Raw genomic sequence first — 21,492 nt, 5'->3', positions numbered from 1 at the left:
TGGCCAGGTTTTACCAGGGTTTCATGTTGAGCCTTGGCATAACATGGGGTGAAGCAGAATGCATACTGGGCCTCACCATGTGTGCCAAGATGCTTTTCTCTGCATGGCCTGTTTTCCTCCCTGCTGGAAAATTCTCTAGCATCTCTCCAGATCTCACCTTATGCGCTGAGCAGGATTAGCATTTCCGTTCCATCAGAAGCCACGCTTACTTACAGGGCAGTCACACAAACCACCGTGTACACATCAAGCCCTTGTAGGAGCATTTCTGACTAAAACCAGAGGGAACCAGAAGCTAGGGAAGCATGGCCAGATGACCCGAGGAAGCCTGCTTTCCTTTTGTTTGTGAATATTCAGCTATGTACTCTTTAACCCAAATTTGTTCTTGGCTCAGTGCCAGTACAGGGACTGATATGTGCTCTTCTTTTAAATCTCAACCAAAATTTGTCCTTTATCATATGTGCCACACTGTTTTGTGGTAGGTGTGTTCACACCACTATCACAAAAACAGGGGCAATATGCTTGCTGTACTAAGCTGCCATGGCTGTGACAACTGTGATGTCACCACATGATGGGACATTTCAACTCCATTATGACCTGAAGGGGCCAGTGCTGAGCATGCAGTCTATCATCATGTGCCCACAGCAGTGCTGCATGAGATGTTTGAGTATACGGTAACTATAAGCTTTGGTTTAACAGGCATGACCCTGTTTCATCTGTGGCTCTCTCTGGGCCCACTGTGCTGCACTATTTCTCAGAGGGCTCTGTTATTCAATAGTGGTTTTTATTTTATTTTATTTTTTTCCTATTTGGGCGGTATCTTCTTAACTTCAGCAACACCCTTTGGTCTGCCTTCTTTTGACATTTTTCTTTGGGCATTATGGTTAGATGTCCCTCTATATTCTCTGACATTTGAATACGTGGCCCCCAGTTTGTAGCACTGTGTGTGTGTGTGTGTGTGTGTGTGTGTGTGTGTGTGTGTGTGTGTGCGCGTGCGCGCACTTAAAAGATATGCCCTTGCTGGAGGAGGTGTGTCATTGAGGCAGGCCTTGAGAGCTTAGAGACTTACAGCATTTTGACTTTGCTCTCTGATTTTGGCTTGGGTTTGAAATTCAAGCTCTGTGCTTTTCCAGCTGCCATGCTAGCCTGCTGTCATTCTTTCCCACTGTGATGGTCATGCTTATTCCTCTGGAACTATAAACCCAAATAAACCCTCCATAAGTTACCTTAGTCATGAAAATTTATCACAGCAATAGAAAAGTAACAAGCGAAAGTGCCAGGAGTCAGGTGTTGCAGAGACAGATCTGACCACACTGGTTTTGTTTTTGTTTTTGTTTTTGTTTTTGTTTTTTTGTTTTTTGTTTTTTTGAGGAATGTGGGAAACTTTGGAGCTTTGGACTAGAAAAGTGGCTGAATACTTTCAGCGGAGCTTAAAAAGCTGCGTACTGGAAGCTTGAACGACAGTGGTGCTGAGAGCCATGCAGCTTGTGGGGTCCACCAGAAGAGGCTCCAGAGGAGGGCGGTATCAGCAAGTGTGCTCCAGACCATTCTTATGATACTTTGGCAAAAATGTGGCTGCTTTCCTAACAACTTGCCTGAGAGTTTAAAATCAATGAACTAATTTCTTTGGCATAGGAGGTTTCAAGACAGTCGACATTGACTCTATTGCATAGTTATTAGTAACCTTAGGCAGTGAAGAAGAACAAGTGGGGCAGAAAAAAATATAAAATGTAGTTTGAGAGAAAAAGAGCACCAGGAAACTCAATGTTGCAGCCAAGTCTTATGCTGAAAGGGACTGGGAAATTAAAGAGAGACGTTATCTATAGTAAAATAAAGGGAAAGGTACTCTCATGGAGAGACCTCATCTAGCTAAATCTGCAGCTTGTGAAAAGAAAAGACATAGGGAATTTTCTGCTCCTAGAAAGAAACAATAAACAAAAGTGCAGCAAATGCGATTCAGTGGGAGCCAGCATTCATCCGAGGTTAACAACTGACCTTGGCAATATTGTCCATGTGGTGCTGGTTTTAGAGCCATGAAGGATAAACTAGATAAGAGGTTGTGGAATCATCTTCTGTGGTTTCAGAGAGCTACTGAAGCCAGGAATATAGCAGAGGAGCCCCTGTACTGAAGCCCTGAAAGGCCATTGCACGAAGCTGTTGGAGATAGCAGAGCTGTGAGAGATCTGCCAGAGGGAGTGGAACATAGGGAGTAGAACCAGGCTGAGAGAGAGGCATGCAGCCGAACTGGAGAGATGTAACCATCTTAGCTCTTTGATATATAAGACATGGAGCTACATGATTTGGAGTTCACCCTTCTGAGCTTTGATCTTGCTTTAGTCCAGGTTTTTTTTTCTTTCTTTCTTTCTTTTCTTTTCTTTTTTTTTTGTCACTATGCCTTCAGCCATCCTATTTGAAATGGTAATGTACATATGTACATCTATGCCATTGTATTTTGGGCATACATATTTTGCTTTTTTATTTCATAGGGAGTTATAGTTAAGAGATTGCCTTGAGTCTCAGGAAAACTTTGGACCTTTAAACAGAAGAATACAGGGACTTTAGAAGTTGGACTGCATTATTTTGCATTATGAAACGGCCATGAGTCTGTGGGGGACAGGAAGTGGACTGTGGTGGTTTTGAACAATAGACGTCCCTCTATATTCTCAGGCATTTGAATACTTGGCCCCACTTTGGCTCTGTCATGGGAGTCTTAGGAGGGATACTATTTGAGGTTTGAGGTCTTAAAGACCTGTGCCATTTCTAGTTTGCTTGCTGCTTGAAGTTTGAAATGTGAGGCTGTTCTCAGCTGTTCCTACCACCATGCCTGTCTGCTGCAATGTTTCTCCACTGTGAACCATAAACTCTGATAAACCCTTTCTTCCATAAATTGTCTTGGTCATGATATGTTGTCATAGCAGTAGAAATGTAACAATATAGATGTCCCGTGGCCTTTATGCATTTCTGTAGTGTGATTTCTATTGTAAGACAGTTTCATTTCATTCTTCCTTTTACACTGAGTTTCTCAAGGGCAAGACTTACATCTCAGTTCTGGAAAAGTGAATGGCAGAGTAAAATTGGGTAGACAAGGAGAGTGGAGGTGACTTGTGGTGACTTATGGCCACAAAGAAATCACAGTTGATGGCAAGAATGGAGATCTGAATGAAGAAGTGACTTATAGATACTAGGAGCAAAGGTCCCATCTTCCCATGTGAGAGTTTAGAAGACAGGTGAAAGGATGGTGTGAGGCTTTCACAATGTTATCAGGCGTCTAGATTCTATTGTTCTGTATGGCTACCCCTAGCTCATGGCTTCCCTCTTCAAGGTAACCTCATGGTTCAAAAAAGCTGCCAGAGCTGTACCCATCTCATTCATTCCAGATAAGACATATGAGAAGGGTAGTAAGTGACCTAAGTGGCTTTTCCATATAGGCAACCTCCTTTGACTTGACAATATCCTCTACCTAACAGCATCATCTTATACGTAGAGTGTAGTAAGACACTCACTTTTTAGTCAAACTTTGAAAAGATGTAATATTATATGTGCGTTTGATTAAAATAAATTTAAAAAAATTAGCTTCTAGGTAAATATGCTTCCAAGTATATAAAATACCTGAGAAGCATGTAGGAAAGTGCTAATATCATTAGACACATAGGGTTGTAAATCAAATCAGTAACTTCATATCCACTGTGATGATACCAGAATCAAAACAATAGTGATAAGATTTGTTCACAAGGGCACGTAGATATTGGGACCTCTGTAACATTGCTGTTGACTGTGAAGGCGGGATCATTGCTTTGGTAAAGTCTGGGAGTTCTTCAGAAAGGTAAACACTGAGTGCTGGGGAGGTGGCTCAATCAGTAAAAAGCCTTCAGTGCAAGCATGAGGAACTGAGTTCTGACCCCCATCACTCCTTCTTGGCACAGCCACAGCCCCAGTGTGGTGTGGGGGTATGATGGGGGTGGGGAGAGGCAAAGACAAGAGGGTTTCTGATGTTCGTGAGCCAGCCAGTATAGCCAATCAGTGAGCTCTAGTTTTGGTGAAAGACTTTGTCTGAAAAAGTGAAATGGAAGCCCAGCGGTGGTGGCACTCGCCTTTTAATCCTAGCACTTGGGAGGCAGAGGCAAGTGGATTGCTGTGTGTTTGAGGTGAGCCTGGTCTACAAAGTGAGTCCAGAACAGCCAAGGCTACACAGAGAAACCCTGTCTTGAAAAACCAAAAACAACAACAAAAAAGTAAAATGGAGAATAAGAAAGTCACTCAAAACTGACCTCTGGTCTTCATTTACACACACACACACACACACACACACACACACACACACACACACACACACAAATAAGGTCTAGCAAAATGGCTCCGCAGGTAAAGTACTTGTGCAAGCTAACTTGAGTTTAAACCTTCAAACCTATATAAAGTAGGAGAGGGTTGACTCTACACAGTTGTTCTCTGACTTTCACACACATCACACACACATACATACATATGCACAAACAAATGGTAAAATGAAAAACAAGACTTGATGTGGTATCACATGCTTTTATTTTATTTTCTTTTGTGTGTGAATGTTTTGTCTGCATATATGCTTATGCACCACACTCATGCCTGGTGCCCTCAAGGCCAGAGGAGGGCAGCAGATCTCCTGGAATTGGAGTTACAGATGGTTGTGAGCCATTATGTTGGTGTTGGGAATTGAACTTGGGTCCTTTGGAAGAACAGCCAGTGCTCTTAGCCACTGACCCATTTTTTCCATATCCATGGCACATGCCTTTAACCCCAGCAGTCAGGAGGCAGAAACAAGTGGATCTCTGGGAGTACTAGGACCAGCCTGGTTTACATTGTCAGTTTCAAGCAAGCTAAGACTACAGTGAGACTGTCTGAACAACAATCAAACAGCATAAAACTCACAAAGTAGTGAAGTACTTATGCATGCTGTTACATGAGTGGTTTTTAAAAAAATTGTTTTATGCATGTAAGTGTTTTGTCTACATGTATGTACCCTCTGTGTTCAGTGCTTCAAGAGGCCAGAAGAGGGGAATTAGATCCCCTGGGTCTGGAGTTGCAGATGGTTATGAACTACCATGTGGGTGCTGGGAATTGAACCTGGGTCACTCTGAACTGCTGATCCATGTCTCCAGCTCATGACTAAATTTTTAAAAATGTATTTTTTATTGAACATGAGTACTTTATATGCAGAATAGGGCATCAGATAATATTATAGATGGTTCTGAGTCACCATGTAGTTGCTGGGAATTGAACTCAGGACCTCTGGAAGAGTAGGCAGTGCTCTTAACCACAGAACCATCTCTCCAGCCCATGACTAAATTTTTTTGAGACAGAATGTCTTTGTATAGTCCTGTCTGTCCTGGAACTTGCTCTGTAGATTAACCTAGCCTTGAACTCAGAGATCTGCCAATTTCCCAAGTGCTGGGATTAAATGCGTGTGCCACCATGCCTAGCCCATTATGGATAATGTTTAAAAGCATCATGGCAAGCAAACAAAAAACCTCAAAAGGACAACGTACATATTTATATTTATATTTTGAGAATTTCATACAGGCATATAATGTATTTTGGTCATATTCACCCAGACCCATCCTTCCCACCAACCCCCTCCCAACTCCCCTAATCTTTTCACCTGATAACTTCATGTCTTCTTTTCCTTTTTGTTTTTAAAGCCCACTATATTAGCCACTTTTCCATCTCAGTGATAAAATACTATGACTATAAGCAACTTATAGAAGCAAGAGTTTATTTTGGTTTACAGTTCCAGAGGGAAAGCCTATAATGTCCAGGAAAGCATGGCATGGTGGCAGGAACAGAAAGCTGAATGACTACATCCCTATATACCCCAAGGAGGGGAGAGGGAGAGAGATTAAGAAGTGAGATAAGACTATAAACCCTTAAAGCTAACCCTCTTGATACTTCTGCCAGCAAGCCTGAATCTCCTAAAGGTTCCTGTAACCTCCCCCAAAATAGTGCCACCAATTCAGGACCAAGTTTTGAAATACACACCTGGGACATTTCTCTTTTAAACCACCATGTCCACCAAATCCAGTTAGAACTGCTGGTATGTTCATACATATTGGTCCCACTGGTACATGGAAACATACCTCAGGCAGACATGACTTCCTCCTGCAGTAGTTATCAAGTGCCAGGAGTTCAAGGAGTAGGACCATACAATTCATGATTCCATTTATGTTAAATGTCCAGAAGAGGCAAAGCTGGGGTATTGGGAGATAGCTCATTGACAACTGGCTTGCCATGTGTGTTGTAACTCCAGTACTGGGGAGAGACAGATTGCTGGGGCTCACTGATCATCTGGTCTAGCCTATAAGTGACTGCCAGGTCTCTGTAAAACTCTGCCTGAGAAAAACAAGCTGTGTAGCTCTTGAAGAATACCCAAGATTGACCTCTAGTCTGCCCATGCTTGCATGCATATAATCTTGCATATATACATACGTAAAAAAAGAGACAAAACCCAAGATCGGTTTTCAGTACCCATGAAAGGCCGCTTATAACGGTCACTAACTCAGTTCCAAGGGGATCCCATGCCTGTGCCTCTGCAGGTACCCACACTCATGTGCACATACCCACATGTAAGCATACACACCTACATCTAATTAAAATCATTTTTAAAACTTTTTAAAAACCCAGCCAAATCTATATAGACAAGCTAGATGAAGTTGTTTGGGGTGGGAAAAATGGGAGTGATCACAAATGGACTTCTATAGGAGATGATGAACTATTCTGTAGTTCAATAATAATATTGGCTGCATTTCTAGAGATACTACACATAAATGTTCTCGTTACAACAACTGGTTTATGTGGTGTGGGGGATTATAGCTCAGTAAGCCTGTTTATGGAGTTGTCTTTTATCTATTTGCATGATGTCTTTGGAATTAACCTCAAATTAACCTAAATGGTAGGAACTAGTTAGGAGGATAGGAGAGAAGATTTCCAAGCAGTTAACATTGCATGTGTTTCAGGGATTGCTTTTTTTTTTTTTTTTTTTTTTTTTTTTTGAGTCCTGACTGAAGGAGGAGGAAGGGGAGGAAAGGAAATAGGAGAAGGAGGGTAAGATGTCGTCATCATCATCGTCTGCCCTGTACAGTTAGAGCCAGACCTCTCTGGGTTGCTGCCCCAATGCTTGAGATTCTGAGTGGTGTCTTTGTTCTGTGGACTGACCATTCCAGAACAAATCTATTTTTCTGTGCCTGCGAAGCTGAGAAATGGCAATGCCAGAGGTCAGCAGATAGACACAGGAAGCCACTTTGTCTTGAAGCCTGTAGAATGTTAGCTTTGTCCTAGGGGACTCTCGTTGTTTGAGAACTTTGTTCCTCATAGATGGGCCAAGATAGCTTAAAGGCTAGGGAGAAGGGGCTTAGTGTTTTCAAAAGCCTCCTTGCTTTGAATCTAGGGACCGACATCTCCCAATCCAGGGCTCTGGTTCCTCACTAGCAAGACAGGAGAGAGAGAGCAGAATTCTCAAATAGGTTGTGCACAGTGAGTGGCCATGAGCCTTCTCTACAAGCCCTGCAGGTGTGTTCCTGAGGAACTGTCCTGGAATGATGAACTTGGGGGTGGCTCCCAAGGTCAGAGCTTGAAAAGGGAAAAGCGATTGCCTGTGTGGAAAAGTGGTGGTCAGGATAGAAAGCGGACAAAGATGGCTGGACAGCTGTACTCACTGCCAAGCATGGCGGGAAAGTACAGCCAGCAGCCTGCCCTCTCTGCTTTTGTGGCTGGCATCATGGCAAACATGCTGGATTGGCTTCTGGGTAGATGACAGAGATGAGCTAGCACTGCAGGAAGGTGCCGGAGAGGCCACAAGATGAAAGAGAGGCCTGCTTGAGCTTCCCTCAAATGGGCACTCTTGCATGTTTCCCTCCTGCAGAGGCTCACATCCTCATGAAGGCCCTCAGCAGTAGGCATTGTTCTTGTACAGCAGATCCAGAAGAGGAGTTATGTTTTTACAAATGTATTATCTGCTAAATTCAAGGCCCCCAGTCCTTACTTGAACACTGAGAGCACTTGAGCAGCTCTGTTAAAGAGAGAAAATGCTTCCCACGGTCCACTAGTGCTAGGCTATACATTTTTCACTCTGTAGCGTCTCTGCAATTGTGATACACCTTCCAGTCAATGGCATCGTTCTAACTGTAGTTTTTAATTGTTTTTGTCCTAGACTTGGTGGAATGTTACCTACGGTATCAGATTTTGAACTGTGGCGTTGCATAGTCATTTCAGCTTTTCTTTCTGGCCTGGGATGTGCATGTTGAGTAATCTGCTGCCCATCGCAGGTTTATGACCAGGAGCTCCCATGTTCCTTGTCTCTAGGGAGAGCTAATGGCATCCTTTTGGTTTTTTGCAGGCTTTTATCAGTAGACTACAGGCAGATCTTCTACCCTCAGGTCTCTAACTAACAGGTGAGGTGAGACGTTCCTCCTTGCTCTGTCCCTTTTGATCATATAGCTCCCAAGGTTCCTACCTTAGGTACTCAATGTTTGTGACCCTTTCTGGAACTTTTTTGGGCCCATCATTAGCAGCAGGCCTGCCCCAATGTAGCTCACTCACATTGCTGTTACTAGGAAGATGAAGGAAGGGACAATGTTTTATTCTAGCATGGAAGAATGACCAGCAATTCTCTTTTCTTTCTGAAACAGAAACTACTGGCTCAATGACTTGTTTGGGCTATTTCTGCATGTGCACTCCGTATTTTTCCAAAGCTTCTCTGTAGGTAAGAGCTTCTGACCCCAGTCACCTCACTTCCCAGATTGCTACTCTTTACAGCTGAAGGTCCCTCTCCTCTGAGATGGACAGTGTCACCTAGCAGTATGCCTTCCCAGACGACATGAACCAGGTCAAAAGTAACCGAGAACTGTATCTACAATACTCAGCCACAGCCCCCAAACTGCTGGCCCACGTCTCCAAACTCCTCATTGTCTGCCGCAACGCAGGCATTTCCATCCCAAAAGGCATCAGGAATATCTTTGAGTTCACCTGGGAGGAGCTCATCAGTGACCCTTCAGTGCCCACTGCATCTGAAATTCAGGATATGGTGATCACCTTTGGAGCTCCTGCAGTGGTCCTTGCAGAAGTGACCCCAGTGCCAACCTCCATGCAGAAGAAGCAACCCATACCACCCCCACAACCCCCAGTAATGCTCACACCCACCACTGGGGGCAAGTACTCAGCCTCCATCCCGACCTCTGCTCGACTGATGCCCACTGGCCAAGATACTCTGCACAAGTTCCAGCGGCAATCCATCCACCTGTTGACGGAGCTGCTTTCCCTGAAGATGAAGGCCATGGTGGAGTCTGCTTCTGGTAAGGCTGTTCACAGATTCCCCTTTGTTTCTGCACATGTAGGTAGGGTGGTGTATGTGTGGGGTGTGTGTGTGTGTGTGTGTGTGTGTGTGTGTGTGTGTGTGTGTGTGTGTGTGTGTGTGTACACGAGTTGAGCATCCATAACCTAAAGTACTCTGCAGTCAGAAGGATATTGAATGCTCATGTGATGCTACAGTGGAACATTCCACAGCTGATAGTACATGTAAGACAATTTTCAGTCTGCACACAGGGTACACATGAAAAATTGGAGAATTCCATGTCTTTGAGACCCATCCCCATATAGCTCAGTATGTATAGGAAGACATTTCAAAGCTCCATCCTTCCCTAACCCCACTCTCTTTTGGACCTAAACCCTGGGATAGGGGATACTTACCCTGTATAATATGCACTGTGAACTGGGGGTGGTAATGAGTCTAATGCAAGAACTGTGCTTCCCTTTCTGTGCCTAGTACTCTCCTTATGCCCCCTGTGCTCTCCCACCTTCCCTCCTAGTCACCCATCTCTGGGTTGCCCATTTAAAAGTTAGCAGTGGTGGCAGTGAAAAAGGCTAGAGGTGCTGAAGGGAGAGTTTGGGGTGATGGAGCAGAGGTCGATAGAGCTGCATTGAGGAGTGAAGACATGAAGTTTGTGAATCCAGAGTCTGTCTAAGCCATTGTCAAGGGAATTCTGAGATCACAGTGCCTCCAAACTGAGGTCGTCATTCCAGGGTTTGGGAAGAACCTAAAGCAGTGTCAGCAGCAACCTCTTGGAGGCCTCACTGCTCAGTTGTAGGCAAGGAGACAGGCAGGCAGACAGGGAGGCGGGGAACAAAGTTCTTCCCGCTGGACTTTGAGCTCACTGCCCTATCGAGTGTGCATGTCAGGAGATCCTCACCCTTCCATCAGGAGTAAGTCTTCCCCTTTATTTCCTGGGCATTCGCAAAGGTCTTTTTCTGGAGGAGTCATCCATGCCAGGAGAAAAACACTTTGTCTTTGCTTATTCTTTGAGCAGGTGCCAATCCTCTGGACATCACCAAGCGCTTTGTGGAGGCCAGCCAGCTCCTCCATCTCAATGCCAAGGAGATGGCCTTTGACTGCCTTATTGGCACTGTTGGGAAAAGCTGCGTTAGTGCATCACACCTGGGGAAAGGTGAGTGTCCTCCTGTAGGGAAGAAGTCCAAACAGTGCCAACAAGAAGGTGCTAGAAAGATAAAAGCTTCAGTCAGGAAGGCCAAAGCTCCCAAGGCTTACAGTGGCTGTGGAGCAGCAGGCATCCTGGATGCTGTGATGCTGGCAAGGATAGCTTGCGCATCTCTAACAGAAGGCAGCCTGGTTGTTTGTTGGTGAAACTGTCTGCAACTCACAACTCACAGTCTTGCCTCTCAGGTCCTTTCTAGGGTATACGTCTCAACAGTCTGTGCTCAGGGTTTTAACATTTCCATTCTGCTTGCTAGCCCTTTAGCACACATGGTAAAGCTGTCACAGCAATGAATTCACTACAGAGATTCCTGTTGGTCCTGACATTCTGTGTCTGAGCTTACCTGTTTATGGCCTATAGGAATCAACTCCATCTGCTAGCCTCAGCTCAGCCCCATACAAGCAGTCCCACAGGAATGCCCATTACAGAATCATTTGGAGTGGCAGAAAGATTAGAAACAGCTGTCTATTAATGAAGGCAAGAAAATTATGGCCCATGTAGATATTGTTTCATGGTGAGCAATAAAAATGAGTAAGTCAAGCCGGACCCCCGCCCCCAACCCCAGGTAGGGGAGAAAGAAGGTTAGAAAGGGGACATAGGTCTCCTAGTTACTTCTTTCTGGTTAGGGTCATTGAGTTCTTTGGGAAAATACCAATCTTAGTCATCAGGTTATCTAGCAGTCTAGCAACAGCAAATGGCAAGTGAAGAAACTTCTTCCTCCTCTGCCTGTCTCCTCAAAGCCCTCAAAGCCTTCTCTCTCTGGGATCTCATATGTATACCCTCTTTGAGTCCTCAGAATTAAACTATCTCCAGCTGGCAAAAAACACACCCTGGTTGAGGCTGTTATCAGTTGTGGATAAACTAAGGCAGTACCATATCCCACACGTGGGATTATAACATAAAACAACACACTTGATATTATTACATAACATAACTGAGTTTTTAAAGAAACCAAAACTTCCACTACAGGACACACAACACACACCAGTCAGCTCAAAATACTTCTCAGCTACATAATGAGTTCTAGGCCAGTCTCGGGTACATGAGACCCTGTACCCTTATCCTAAAACATTAAGCCACTCAGCAGTGTAGGTGAGTCTCAAAAAATAGCATCAGATAAAAGAAGGAGGTGTGAAAGGATATGTGATGATTTATTCAATATTTAAATATAAGCAAAGAAATGTTATTTATGAATATATCAAAATTCAAAACAGGATAAGAAACAGAGATGGTAATCGTTGGAGATGTGGAGGTAGAGGAGCAAGATCTGCAGTATCACAATTCACACGTCAGCACTTCAATGTCTGTAATATGTTTTCATATTACATGCGCATATAAAAAGAATATACCTACCTTCTTAGCAAATAACAAATACACCATACAATAAAAGTGACAACACCATCACGGTGCTCATTTGATCTTAGAATTTAGAAAAGTTTGTACCTGATACTAACATCACCCTGAACACCCAAAGCAACGGTCATTGTTCTTTCCACTGTGAGTTTAAATGCTTTATTTCCAACGTGAGTGAGCTCCTGCAGGATTTATCTGTGGTGCCTGGCTTATTTCACTTAGCATAATGACTTCTAAACTCCTCTATCTTGGTGTAAATGGTGATATTTCCTTACTTTTAAACACCAACAATTATCTTATCACATTTTTCCTTATCTATTGACCCAATGATCCCATGTTGGCTGTTGGGAATTATGCTGCGCTGAAGGTGAGTGCACAGCCATCTCTTTATAATACTGACTTCATTTCCTTTGGATATATACTTGTGAGATTGATGTATGGCCATTCTACTTTTAAGTATTGTTTTTTATATTTTGTTTGACATAGGGTCTTGATATGTAGCCCAGGCCAGTGTTACCTTGTAATTCTCCTGCCTCAGCTTCCCAAGTGCTATGATTAGAGGTGTGTGCCCCTCTGCCCGTTTGTTTTAATTTTTCAGATAATCTTTATTGTGGCTATATGGTTACAATGCTACCACAATTATAAAGCTATTTTTTTCCATGCTCTCATTGGCATTGTTACTGTTTTTATTTTTGATAAAATTCATGAAATGACATCTCATTGTGGCTTTGATTTATGTTTTTCTGATGATAACTTTTTCCATATATTGTTGGCCATGTGTATATCTTTGTCAAATATCCATTCTGACCTTTGGTCCATGTTTTTAATTGCTTTTTCCCTGTGATGCTTTATATCTTCAGCTTGGCTTAGGAACACTAGTGTACTTTGGAATGCTTAGAAGTACTGTCAGTTTGACCTCAAACCAAACGAACTCTTGTATCTGTCACAGACCAGTCAGCCACCCATTAGCACCACTCCCTGTCACCAAGGCAGTGTCTTTGTCCAGCTCCCTTGGTGATTGGAGGCTAAATACCTGATAATAATAGACATATCCAAAGCAAATCAGTTAAGTAGTAACATTTTAGATCTTGGAGTTAAGATCTCAAAAAGAATTTAAGGAAGCTAATGAAAGTGATGTGGAGATCCTATAAAAATTGCTGGTGCATGCTTAGGTGGGATGAAGATGGACGCCATGTCAGATCCTACAACAGGGAAGGGTGCCAGAGGCACTGAAAAGTTGGGAGTAAACAAAAAGCCCTTGACTATTTTAGGCAAAGACTAACACAAAGGGAATAGCATAGCATAGAAATAGTATCACCCAATTTGTTAAGCAAGATTTTTAAAAAGGTTATTTTGATAAGTTTAAGTTTCTTTTTCAAAGATTAGGTTCCAGTCAAACATTTCTCCTTTTCTGAGGGAGAGGAAGTAAAGGTGTCCACTTAAAGGGATTTACTGGGTCAGCTAGGCTCTGGTGCCTTAAGTCCCGCAGTGCTGCTCTAAACACTGGGAGGCAGGTGATTGACACAGGGAGAGTGTTGTTTCAGAGCTTACACACTTCTGTGGGGTCCAGATATTTTATATGCATTTAAGACTCTGTCATAAGACCCCACTGGAGCCAGCCAAATCCTTTCCTACCTGAGTAAGGACAGCTTTGTAACCACAGATTCCATGTGCGCAAGTTCAGCCGATCAGTAGGGAGGACGCAGAGACAGGCCTTCAGTTGTCACCCTCAGCAGCCTGAGGTGGGAAATGCTTATAATTTTAGGGGCCTCAACTCAGGCTAAAGTGGGAATCATGGCTGCTCAAAAAGAATTTAAGGATCAGCTAGTTTATAATGGAGCAAAGTTGGCAATTTTATTGAGTATATTTGAGCACAGTCTTAAGCATGAGGGATTAGAAGAGAGCCATTAAGAAGAAAATAAGACACACTCAGATATGTGTGTGTGCGTGCGCGCGTGCATGTGTGGGTAATGCTTTTCAAACAATAGCAGGCGAAAATAACATATACATAAGTATGGGTAGGGCTCCTCAAGGGAGATACACAATTAATTGTCTTAGTATCAGCTATATGTGCCATTTTGATAGCTCTCAAGTTACATCTCAAAAGGTTACTACAGCCTGCCTTCCCATCCTTTTCTCTTTCTTCTTATAAGAGTGAGGTGGCTCTGGCCGTGCTTGGATGAGATCATGATCTGAGGAGGTAAAAACCAGAAACTACTATGGCTGCACAAGGGGTTTTCCCTGTGTCCTTTTTCTGTAAGTTGGGTCTCTGGTGAGGTTCCTAGAAAATTGTCTCTACGTCTGGGAGGGAGAAAGGCTTTGAGCATCACAGTTAACTAGGCTTTGCTAGTGGAAGGTTTGATTTGCATTCTAGAGTGAAAGGGTCTTCTCATATCCCTAAAATGTTTCCTGCCTCAAACCAACCACAGATTAAAAAGGTTTTTAAGGGGGCTTGCCAGTTAAGAGCACTGGCTGTTTTCCTATAACCCATGTTCAATTTCCAATACCCACATGGCAGCTCAAAGCCACTTGTAACTCCAGTTCCATGGGAACTGATGCCCTCTTGTGTCCATGGGCACTAGGTATATATGAGGTACATAGATATGTATAGAGGCAACATACATATGGACATAAAATAATCATAAAAATTTTAAAATATGCTTAAGACTGGCTGAGTGTAGGTGATGCATGCCTTTAATCCCAGCACTCAGAAGACAGAGGCAGGCAGATCTCTGAGTTTGAGGCCAGCCTGGTCTATACAGTGAGTCCCAAGATATCCAGGTCTATATAGAGAATCCTTGTCTCAAAAGAAAAAAAAAGAGTGCCTCTATTTTGTTATTTTCTTTGTTTGTTTGTTTTCTTTTTTGAGACAGGGGTTTTCTGTGTAACCCTGGCTGTCCTGGAACTCACTCTGTAGACCAGGCTTGGCCTCAAACTCATACAGATCTGCTTGCCTCTGCCTCCCGAGTTCTGGTATCAAAAGTGTGTGCTACCACTACCCAGCTTTTAATTTCTAGCTAACACAGAATGTCAATCATTGGCATAACATTCATATTGTATTGTCATAAGTCATCTGGAGATACTAAAGTATTTAGGATGGAAAGACAGCCCAGTTAGTAAAGTGTTTGCCATACAAAACATAAGTACCTGAGTTCAGATCCCCAATAATACCAGTCAGAGCTGAAGAGAAGGACAAGAGAATCCTGGGGGCTTATTGGCCAGCCAGTCTAGCCAACTCAGTGATCCTTGTCTCAAAAGATGAAGTGGGCAGAGAGAGTGCTTCCTGCTTCTTGCTCTTGCAGACAATTGAGTCCATCTACCAGCACCCATGTGAAATGCTTGTAACTCCAGTTACAAATGCTTGCACCCCCAACACACACATATACACACACACTCAGGAGAATCAATGTCCTGTGGATAGTGAGGTTGATTCTGAGGGATAATTCTTACTGTTTTTAAAAGATGAGTTATAGTCCATCTTATAAAGCATTTTAAGCATATTTTCAGGATGACAGGCCTTTGTCTCAAAGGTGTAGACCTCTTAAATCCCCCAGAGCTTATGATTTGTGAGGTGATAGTGAGAAGCGAGTTCAGCTGGACTGTGATCTACAGCACCATCGAGGGGAGGATGTGGAAGCCCCTCTCATCATGGGACTCACTCAGAAATCTCTCACAGGCTGACAATTGGTGCAGATGCTCACTCTCTCACTTCTAAAATTTTGTTTATTGTATATATGTGTATATGGTGTGTCCATGTGGAGGTTAGAGGACAGCTCTTTAGAGTCTGTTTTTTCCTTCTAGTGTTAGACAGCTTCTGAATTGAACTCAGATCATCAGGCTTTTGAAGTGTTTTTACCCACTGAGCTTTTTCTATAGCCCGAGATAGTCTTCTCTTTAAAAAGGTTTTGAGGATTATTTTTTTGTGGGAGTTATGAGGTCAAAATAGTCAAATACAATGGAAGGAATGATCCATTTATTTCATTTGGGAAAGCATTCATTTGACTCAGGATTTTAATTAGCTAGATTTCCCACTACATTAAACTCAAAGAATGATAGTTTATTGCAAAATTTATAGTTTTTTTCTGGACTGAATTCTAGTGAGTACTCCTGGCATATCTTCTTAAATCTAGCCCAGAACATACCATTTGCTAAGGTGACATTTCCATGGCAGTAAGACGTTTTCCTGCTTGTTTTCCTCTCCTGACACCGGTCCTCCTGGCTTATTACAGACAAACACAGGGCTGCTTCTACATTTTCATTTGAAAGTGATATTACAGAGTAAAATATCCAAAAAGAAAGCACTCTTGTTATTTTGACTCATGCACATATGTTTTAATAATAGTATTGCCATTGTCTCTTAGTTCCTGCTACATGATCAACTGCAAATGTTTGCCAGAATGGCTGTATGGTTTACAACACTTGCCATGTAAGTGGGGACAGATCCCCTCCAACACTGGTTCCATGTTGATCTAAGCGCCTAGCGTCACATGCTTTTTGCTTTTATTACTACATGCAGCTATCTGCTCAACACTTTTTCCTTCTGTTGCATTGGTTAAGATTAATTTCCCAGGGGAGAGATTACTGGGGCAGAAGGCCACAATCTATGCATAACTTTCTGCATGATTTTCTCTACATGGACAGGACAGGTTGACCAGCATTAGTTTCTACTCATTTTTTCTGATTTGTACCAGAGTCAAAGGTACTGAAAGCTGTTTTAATTTTAATACCTGAAATATTAGCATAAATGACTGTTCTTTGTTTTGATCATCCAGGGTGGAGGACCTGTTTATAGTCTTTGTCTACTTAATGAGGAGTTTACCATTTTCTTTATGAGTTTGAGTGTGTTGTGATGAGTGAATTTCTGAGCATTTCCTAATACCAGTTTCATGTCTGACCAGTGATATAACTGTATCTTGGGAAAGAACAAGTGAATGAGGCAGTGAGCTTCATATAAGATTGTAACTTGGAGTGCAGATAATTCTACAGAGACCACTGTGCTCTTCCCTTTGGCTATCAGACTATTGGCAAAATGAACCCCAAAGAACTGAAATTTCCCCAAGAGTTTCATGCTTGGGAAGGAAAAGACTTGGACCTTTTCACCAATCAGTAGGGAGACTTGTCTCCAAGATAGAGATTTCCCACAGAGCTGACAACTTGCAGGCTATACATAGCACAAAGGCATGCCAGTGATGGGCAGCGCCATACCTTGGGCAGACTGCTTTATAATACATAATTCTTTAAACCAAAGCCTCATGTTAGTACTAGAAAGATGGACCTGTGGGATGGGAGGGGTCACTGGACCTCTTTATTTATTCCTCTTCCCAGTGTGGCCAGGGGCTGCAGCACTAGAATTCCTAAGCAGCCGCATGTCAGGTGGCAGTACAGAAGACGGTGGGATACTGCAGGACTGAGAGGCTGTTGGAGGAGCAGCTGATTTATATGCATTGGATGAGGGAGAACTGACTCGTTCCCTCCTCCTTACTGCCTAGGTTTGTCCACATCTAGGGCCACACTGACATTTGCACTTGCCCTTAGAAGAATTTACCCCCTGCTTGTTTTCAGCTTATTATGTAAGTATGAATGGCTTTTCACTCTTGAGAGCTGAGGTACAGAGACCCATAAAGAGGACCCTTAATATGATGCTTATTTATTCTGAGCTTGTCTCTACATCTAGAAGTCTTCACTCAGAAGACTTCCTGGTTGGTTTATGGCTACAGGTAACTTTGGAATATCTGGGCCACCATCTTGTTTAAACAAGAAGAATACATTGCATTTTTGTAATTTAATTGATGTCTAAAACATGGTAAAGAAGCCTTACCCTTCTTTCCTAGACTCCTCCATGAATGTTTCAGCCATGGGAGTGAACACACCTTACCAACTGGTCTACCAGACTTCCACAGCCTGTCTGAGCTTCTCCCTCTCCACAGGAAAGGAAGCCAAGAAGAAAGGTGAGGGGAAAAAAGTAGTGTCTCCAGCCACTGAGATTCAGCAGCCTGTGCCACGGGTCCTTCCAGGCATTCCAGGACTACAGCACAGCCAGTCACAGCAATCAGAATTGCATTCCATTCCCCGTGTGGCTCCCTGACTCAACCCCGGCAGTATGCAGATCCCATACCTGTGAATGAGATAGCTCTGTCCAGCCACACTATCAGTGGGAAAATAGTGGCATTTGTATCCCAAATTTAGCAGGCTCCAGTTCCGTTCCAGAGGGGGCTACTGTGTGTGGGCAGAAAGCAAAGCCACAGAAAACCTGTCCTGTTGAGAAAGACCCATAAAGAAGGGAGGGAACTTTAGAGAAAATAGATAACAGGTGAGGGAAAGAAGCTCCAAGGGGAAGGCGTGTCGGGAGGGGCCTGCTGACAGTAGGAGAGGCCTCAGGACCTTCCATCCACCCTGCCAACTGTGATGACATATGGGCTAGACAGACAGGTAGAGGAGGATCAGATAGTGACGATGGGCTGGTGTTGGTTTATGCTGCCCCTTTGATTTCCACAGACGCTGCAGGTAAGGCTGGAAGTTGAGAAGCTTGAAGCCAATTCTTCACCCATCCTGCTGCCTGTGTGATTTGTCTTCCCCATGCATCACTCTCCTTGGTAAAAGGGGACTGGTTACAGGGGGCTATGGAGGCATCACCATTAAGCTCCACTTCATTGCCATTGTTTCTGTTCATTACTGTGCTCCTCAGTTTCTGACGTAGCTTTAATTATTGACTGGCTGAGTTAGCAGCCAATGATCCTCACTGCACCTTGGCTCAAATGAGCTTCTAACATGTTCTTCAGCCCTCCCCCAGGCGAGTGCCATGCTCAAGAACCCACATCTACAGCCCACTGTATTTGTATCTTTACTGCCTCACCTCTAACTGCAGGCAAGACAAAGGCTGTTGTTGCAGAGGAGATCTCACCCCAACCTGTCCGAGTCCGAACCCCTCCTGACAGTGTCATCGTTGAGATCCAGGACCCCTGTCCTGAGGCCCGGGAAAAGTTGCAGGATATGTGTCGCCACATGTGAGTGCCTAGATGTAGGGATGGTGTCCACAGGACATGGGACACAAGGACAGATGGGTGTCACAGCAGTAAGTGCATGCCCCATGTCAACTCATCTCTCTCTCTCTCTCTCTCTCTCTCTCTCTCTCTCTCTCTCTCTCTCTCTCTCTCTCTCTCTCTCTCTCTCTCTCCTGTCCATGGTCTTTTGAATTTACACATAAGAAAAGTAAAGCAGTTCCTGAGCTCACCTAGCTCTGTCAGCCCAACTACGATATACTTCCTCACCCAAGGAAATCTTTTGTGTAGCTCCTTGTAGTTCATAGGCTTTGTGGCCCAAGTGCTATTTTACTTTTTTCTTTTGGCATACTTTTCCAAGTGTTCAAGAAAAAAACCTTTCAAAACAAAATATTTCATGGGTAATAGGGTATTATTTGGGGATACTATGATGCCTAGCAGAAACCTATTTTTCCAAAGGCCCAGCCCATGAAGGTTAAATCCCTTTTCATATCTATGTCCCCTGGGATCACTGGGCCAGGTCACAAGTTCATCTCTACACTGTGACATTTCAGAAGGAACCCACCTGGAACTTTCAGGAAGGGGGTTGAGGGGATAGTTTGTCTGTAGCTGCTCCAGAGTTCCCTCCTCTGTTCATAGCCCCACTCCATAGGTCCAGTCAGACAAGGATGGTCTTCCCAGAGTACTGACATCTTCCCATTTCTTCCTAAAAATACTACCTTAGTGTATGAGGAAGAACGGGATGGGGGTCTGTGCTTTATGACAAAGGGACCTGGGTGGGAGATGTGGATGCTGGGAAGGGGATGTAGAGAACCTCTCTGGAGAGTGAGAATCGAGCGCCTAGAAGATGCGTTCATCTCCTTCCCACAGAGAAGCCGAAAGGAGAGGGAGGAATGCCTCCTGCCCCATGATTTTACGCAACTACAGGGCAAAGATACCCTCTCATTTAATGTTGGCCTCCAAGGGGGACTCTCACCATGCTCCCACTGCGGGGACTCAGATTACTGCTTCCACTCTTCACCAGCCTTCCAGCCATCATGCTCACATGGGCCGCCATTCTCAAGATTGGAAGGGGCCCAAGAAGACCATCAAGCTGCATTACACTTTCTATGATGGCTCTTCCTTCATTTAATATCCTTTTGATGGGTGTTGCTCTTTCTTCCCAACTCAACTCAGCCCCAGAGAACTACAGGACTTAAAACAGCTAACTGTTCCTTGGGGACTCTTGGTCAACTAGAGAAGCCTGGTGAGAATGCTGGGAGGCGGGAGGGTAAGTGTTGGTCTGGGTTAGGCTCTGGAGGGACTAAGGAAGGCGTTCAAAGTTTAAGTTCAAGTTCAGTATCATTCAAGTCAGTAGGAGTATATCAAGTCCCTAGTCCCTGTGAGAAGCTTGTCTGTGCAGGCTCTTCAAGACTCTTCCAGGAGAGAGGAAGCTACTGAGAAGGTGGTTCATTTCCAACTGAGAGGAAAAGTGAGGTGTCCCTAAATTAATTGAGGAGGGTTATTTTCCCGATCCTTATGCACTAGTTGTAGTCTGTTGTCCTTGCATTTCACCTCTAAGGTTCAAGTTCTTGGAGTCTAAGACCTCATCCCACTTGCTGCACATCTGCTTGACTTGTATCTGACATCTGCCTTGGGTGGCTGAATCCTAATGTTGGGTGCAAATGTGGCAGAGGAGGACAAATTTCCCAGAACTATGCTCGTGTGTGCATATCCACACATGTGTAAATTGTGAGCTGCAGCTGCAAGCAACTTATGTCCCTTAGAAAACTGTCTTTGTGCCTGGGCTTGAGCTCAAGTTCAGGAAAGCTCAGGTGATAAAAAGCAGATCCCTTCAGAGGGTGAGCCCGAGGTCTGTGCATGCCTTGAGGTGGGTTCAGTTGGCTGCTGCTTCTGCTCGCAGAGATGTACCAAGTGGATCAATAAAATGACTGGATTCATGAAAACCTCAGAGGAACAACTTTACTTTGATTGTTGCTTTCTAAAAATAGGAAAGGAGTTTGAATTTGGCTGATAAAAGTGGAAAGATCCCCTTTTGGGAATCATTCACGTGGAAAGTTGCCTTGGACACTGTCTTTTTCAGACACTATCTCATCCATTCACTCCCCAGCACCTTTTAGAGGTAGATCAGATCCCGATGTCCAGCCTTAAGGCAATGTGGACTGAGTCCATTGGGGGGAGGGGAGCACGTATCCAGGTTCTGAAGCTTTACTTACACTGACTTCAAGGATGGGAGACACAGAGCCATATAGTTGCATTCCTCTGTGGCAGAAACAAACCTTTGTTGTGATCCCCAAAGAGGTAGTGTGACCTATTCAATATCACAAAAGGAACTCAGTGGCAAAGGCTCAGGGAAAAAGGGCTTTTGTGCCTTTGTTTTTGTCCTTTCTCAGATGCCAATGTTATGCCTTTAAAGATCATTCTGCATGGTAGACAGACCATGCGTGGGATGCGTGGAAGGGCCCTAGGCACTTGGAATTCTTACTATTGTAGTAGAGGGCAGGTGTCTGAACTATCTCAACTACTGTCCTGGGGCCATGGCACCAATCAGGCTTGCCCAACAACAACCTCCTCACTTTGTTCCACCTCCTCTTAACTTAACTGGGGAGTCAGGATTTAAGTGCCAC

General features: G+C 43.9%; 1 protein-coding gene across 4 annotated transcripts in view; it reads left to right on the top strand.

Annotated features, from left to right (window-relative positions):
- Positions 1-21,492, top strand: part of LOC311587768 (uncharacterized protein C3orf20 homolog) — a 72,074-nt gene that overhangs the window by 1,400 nt on the left and 49,182 nt on the right. For 2 of the 4 annotated variants that reach the window (XM_084764946.1, XM_084764943.1), the window contains exons 2-7: positions 8,363-8,417; positions 8,655-9,317; positions 10,329-10,466; positions 17,699-17,829; positions 18,738-18,871; positions 19,736-19,996. In XM_084764946.1, coding sequence (XP_084621072.1) covers positions 8,843-9,317; positions 10,329-10,466; positions 17,699-17,829; positions 18,738-18,871; positions 19,736-19,996 — 1,139 coding nt within the window. In that variant the 5' untranslated portion in view covers positions 8,363-8,417; positions 8,655-8,842. Of the gene's footprint in view, positions 1-97; positions 672-8,362; positions 8,418-8,654; positions 9,318-10,328; positions 10,467-17,698; positions 17,830-18,732; positions 18,872-19,735; positions 19,997-21,492 lie in introns of those variants that run through there. The other 2 variants (XM_084764944.1, XM_084764945.1) reach the window with 2 other exon arrangements.

The sequence above is a fragment of the Acomys minous genome (genome assembly GCF_964271855.1).
Source record: "Acomys minous genome assembly, chromosome: 17".
Taxonomy (NCBI): domain Eukaryota; kingdom Metazoa; phylum Chordata; class Mammalia; order Rodentia; family Muridae; genus Acomys; species Acomys minous.
This window is presented reverse-complemented; position numbering and strand designations above follow the sequence as displayed.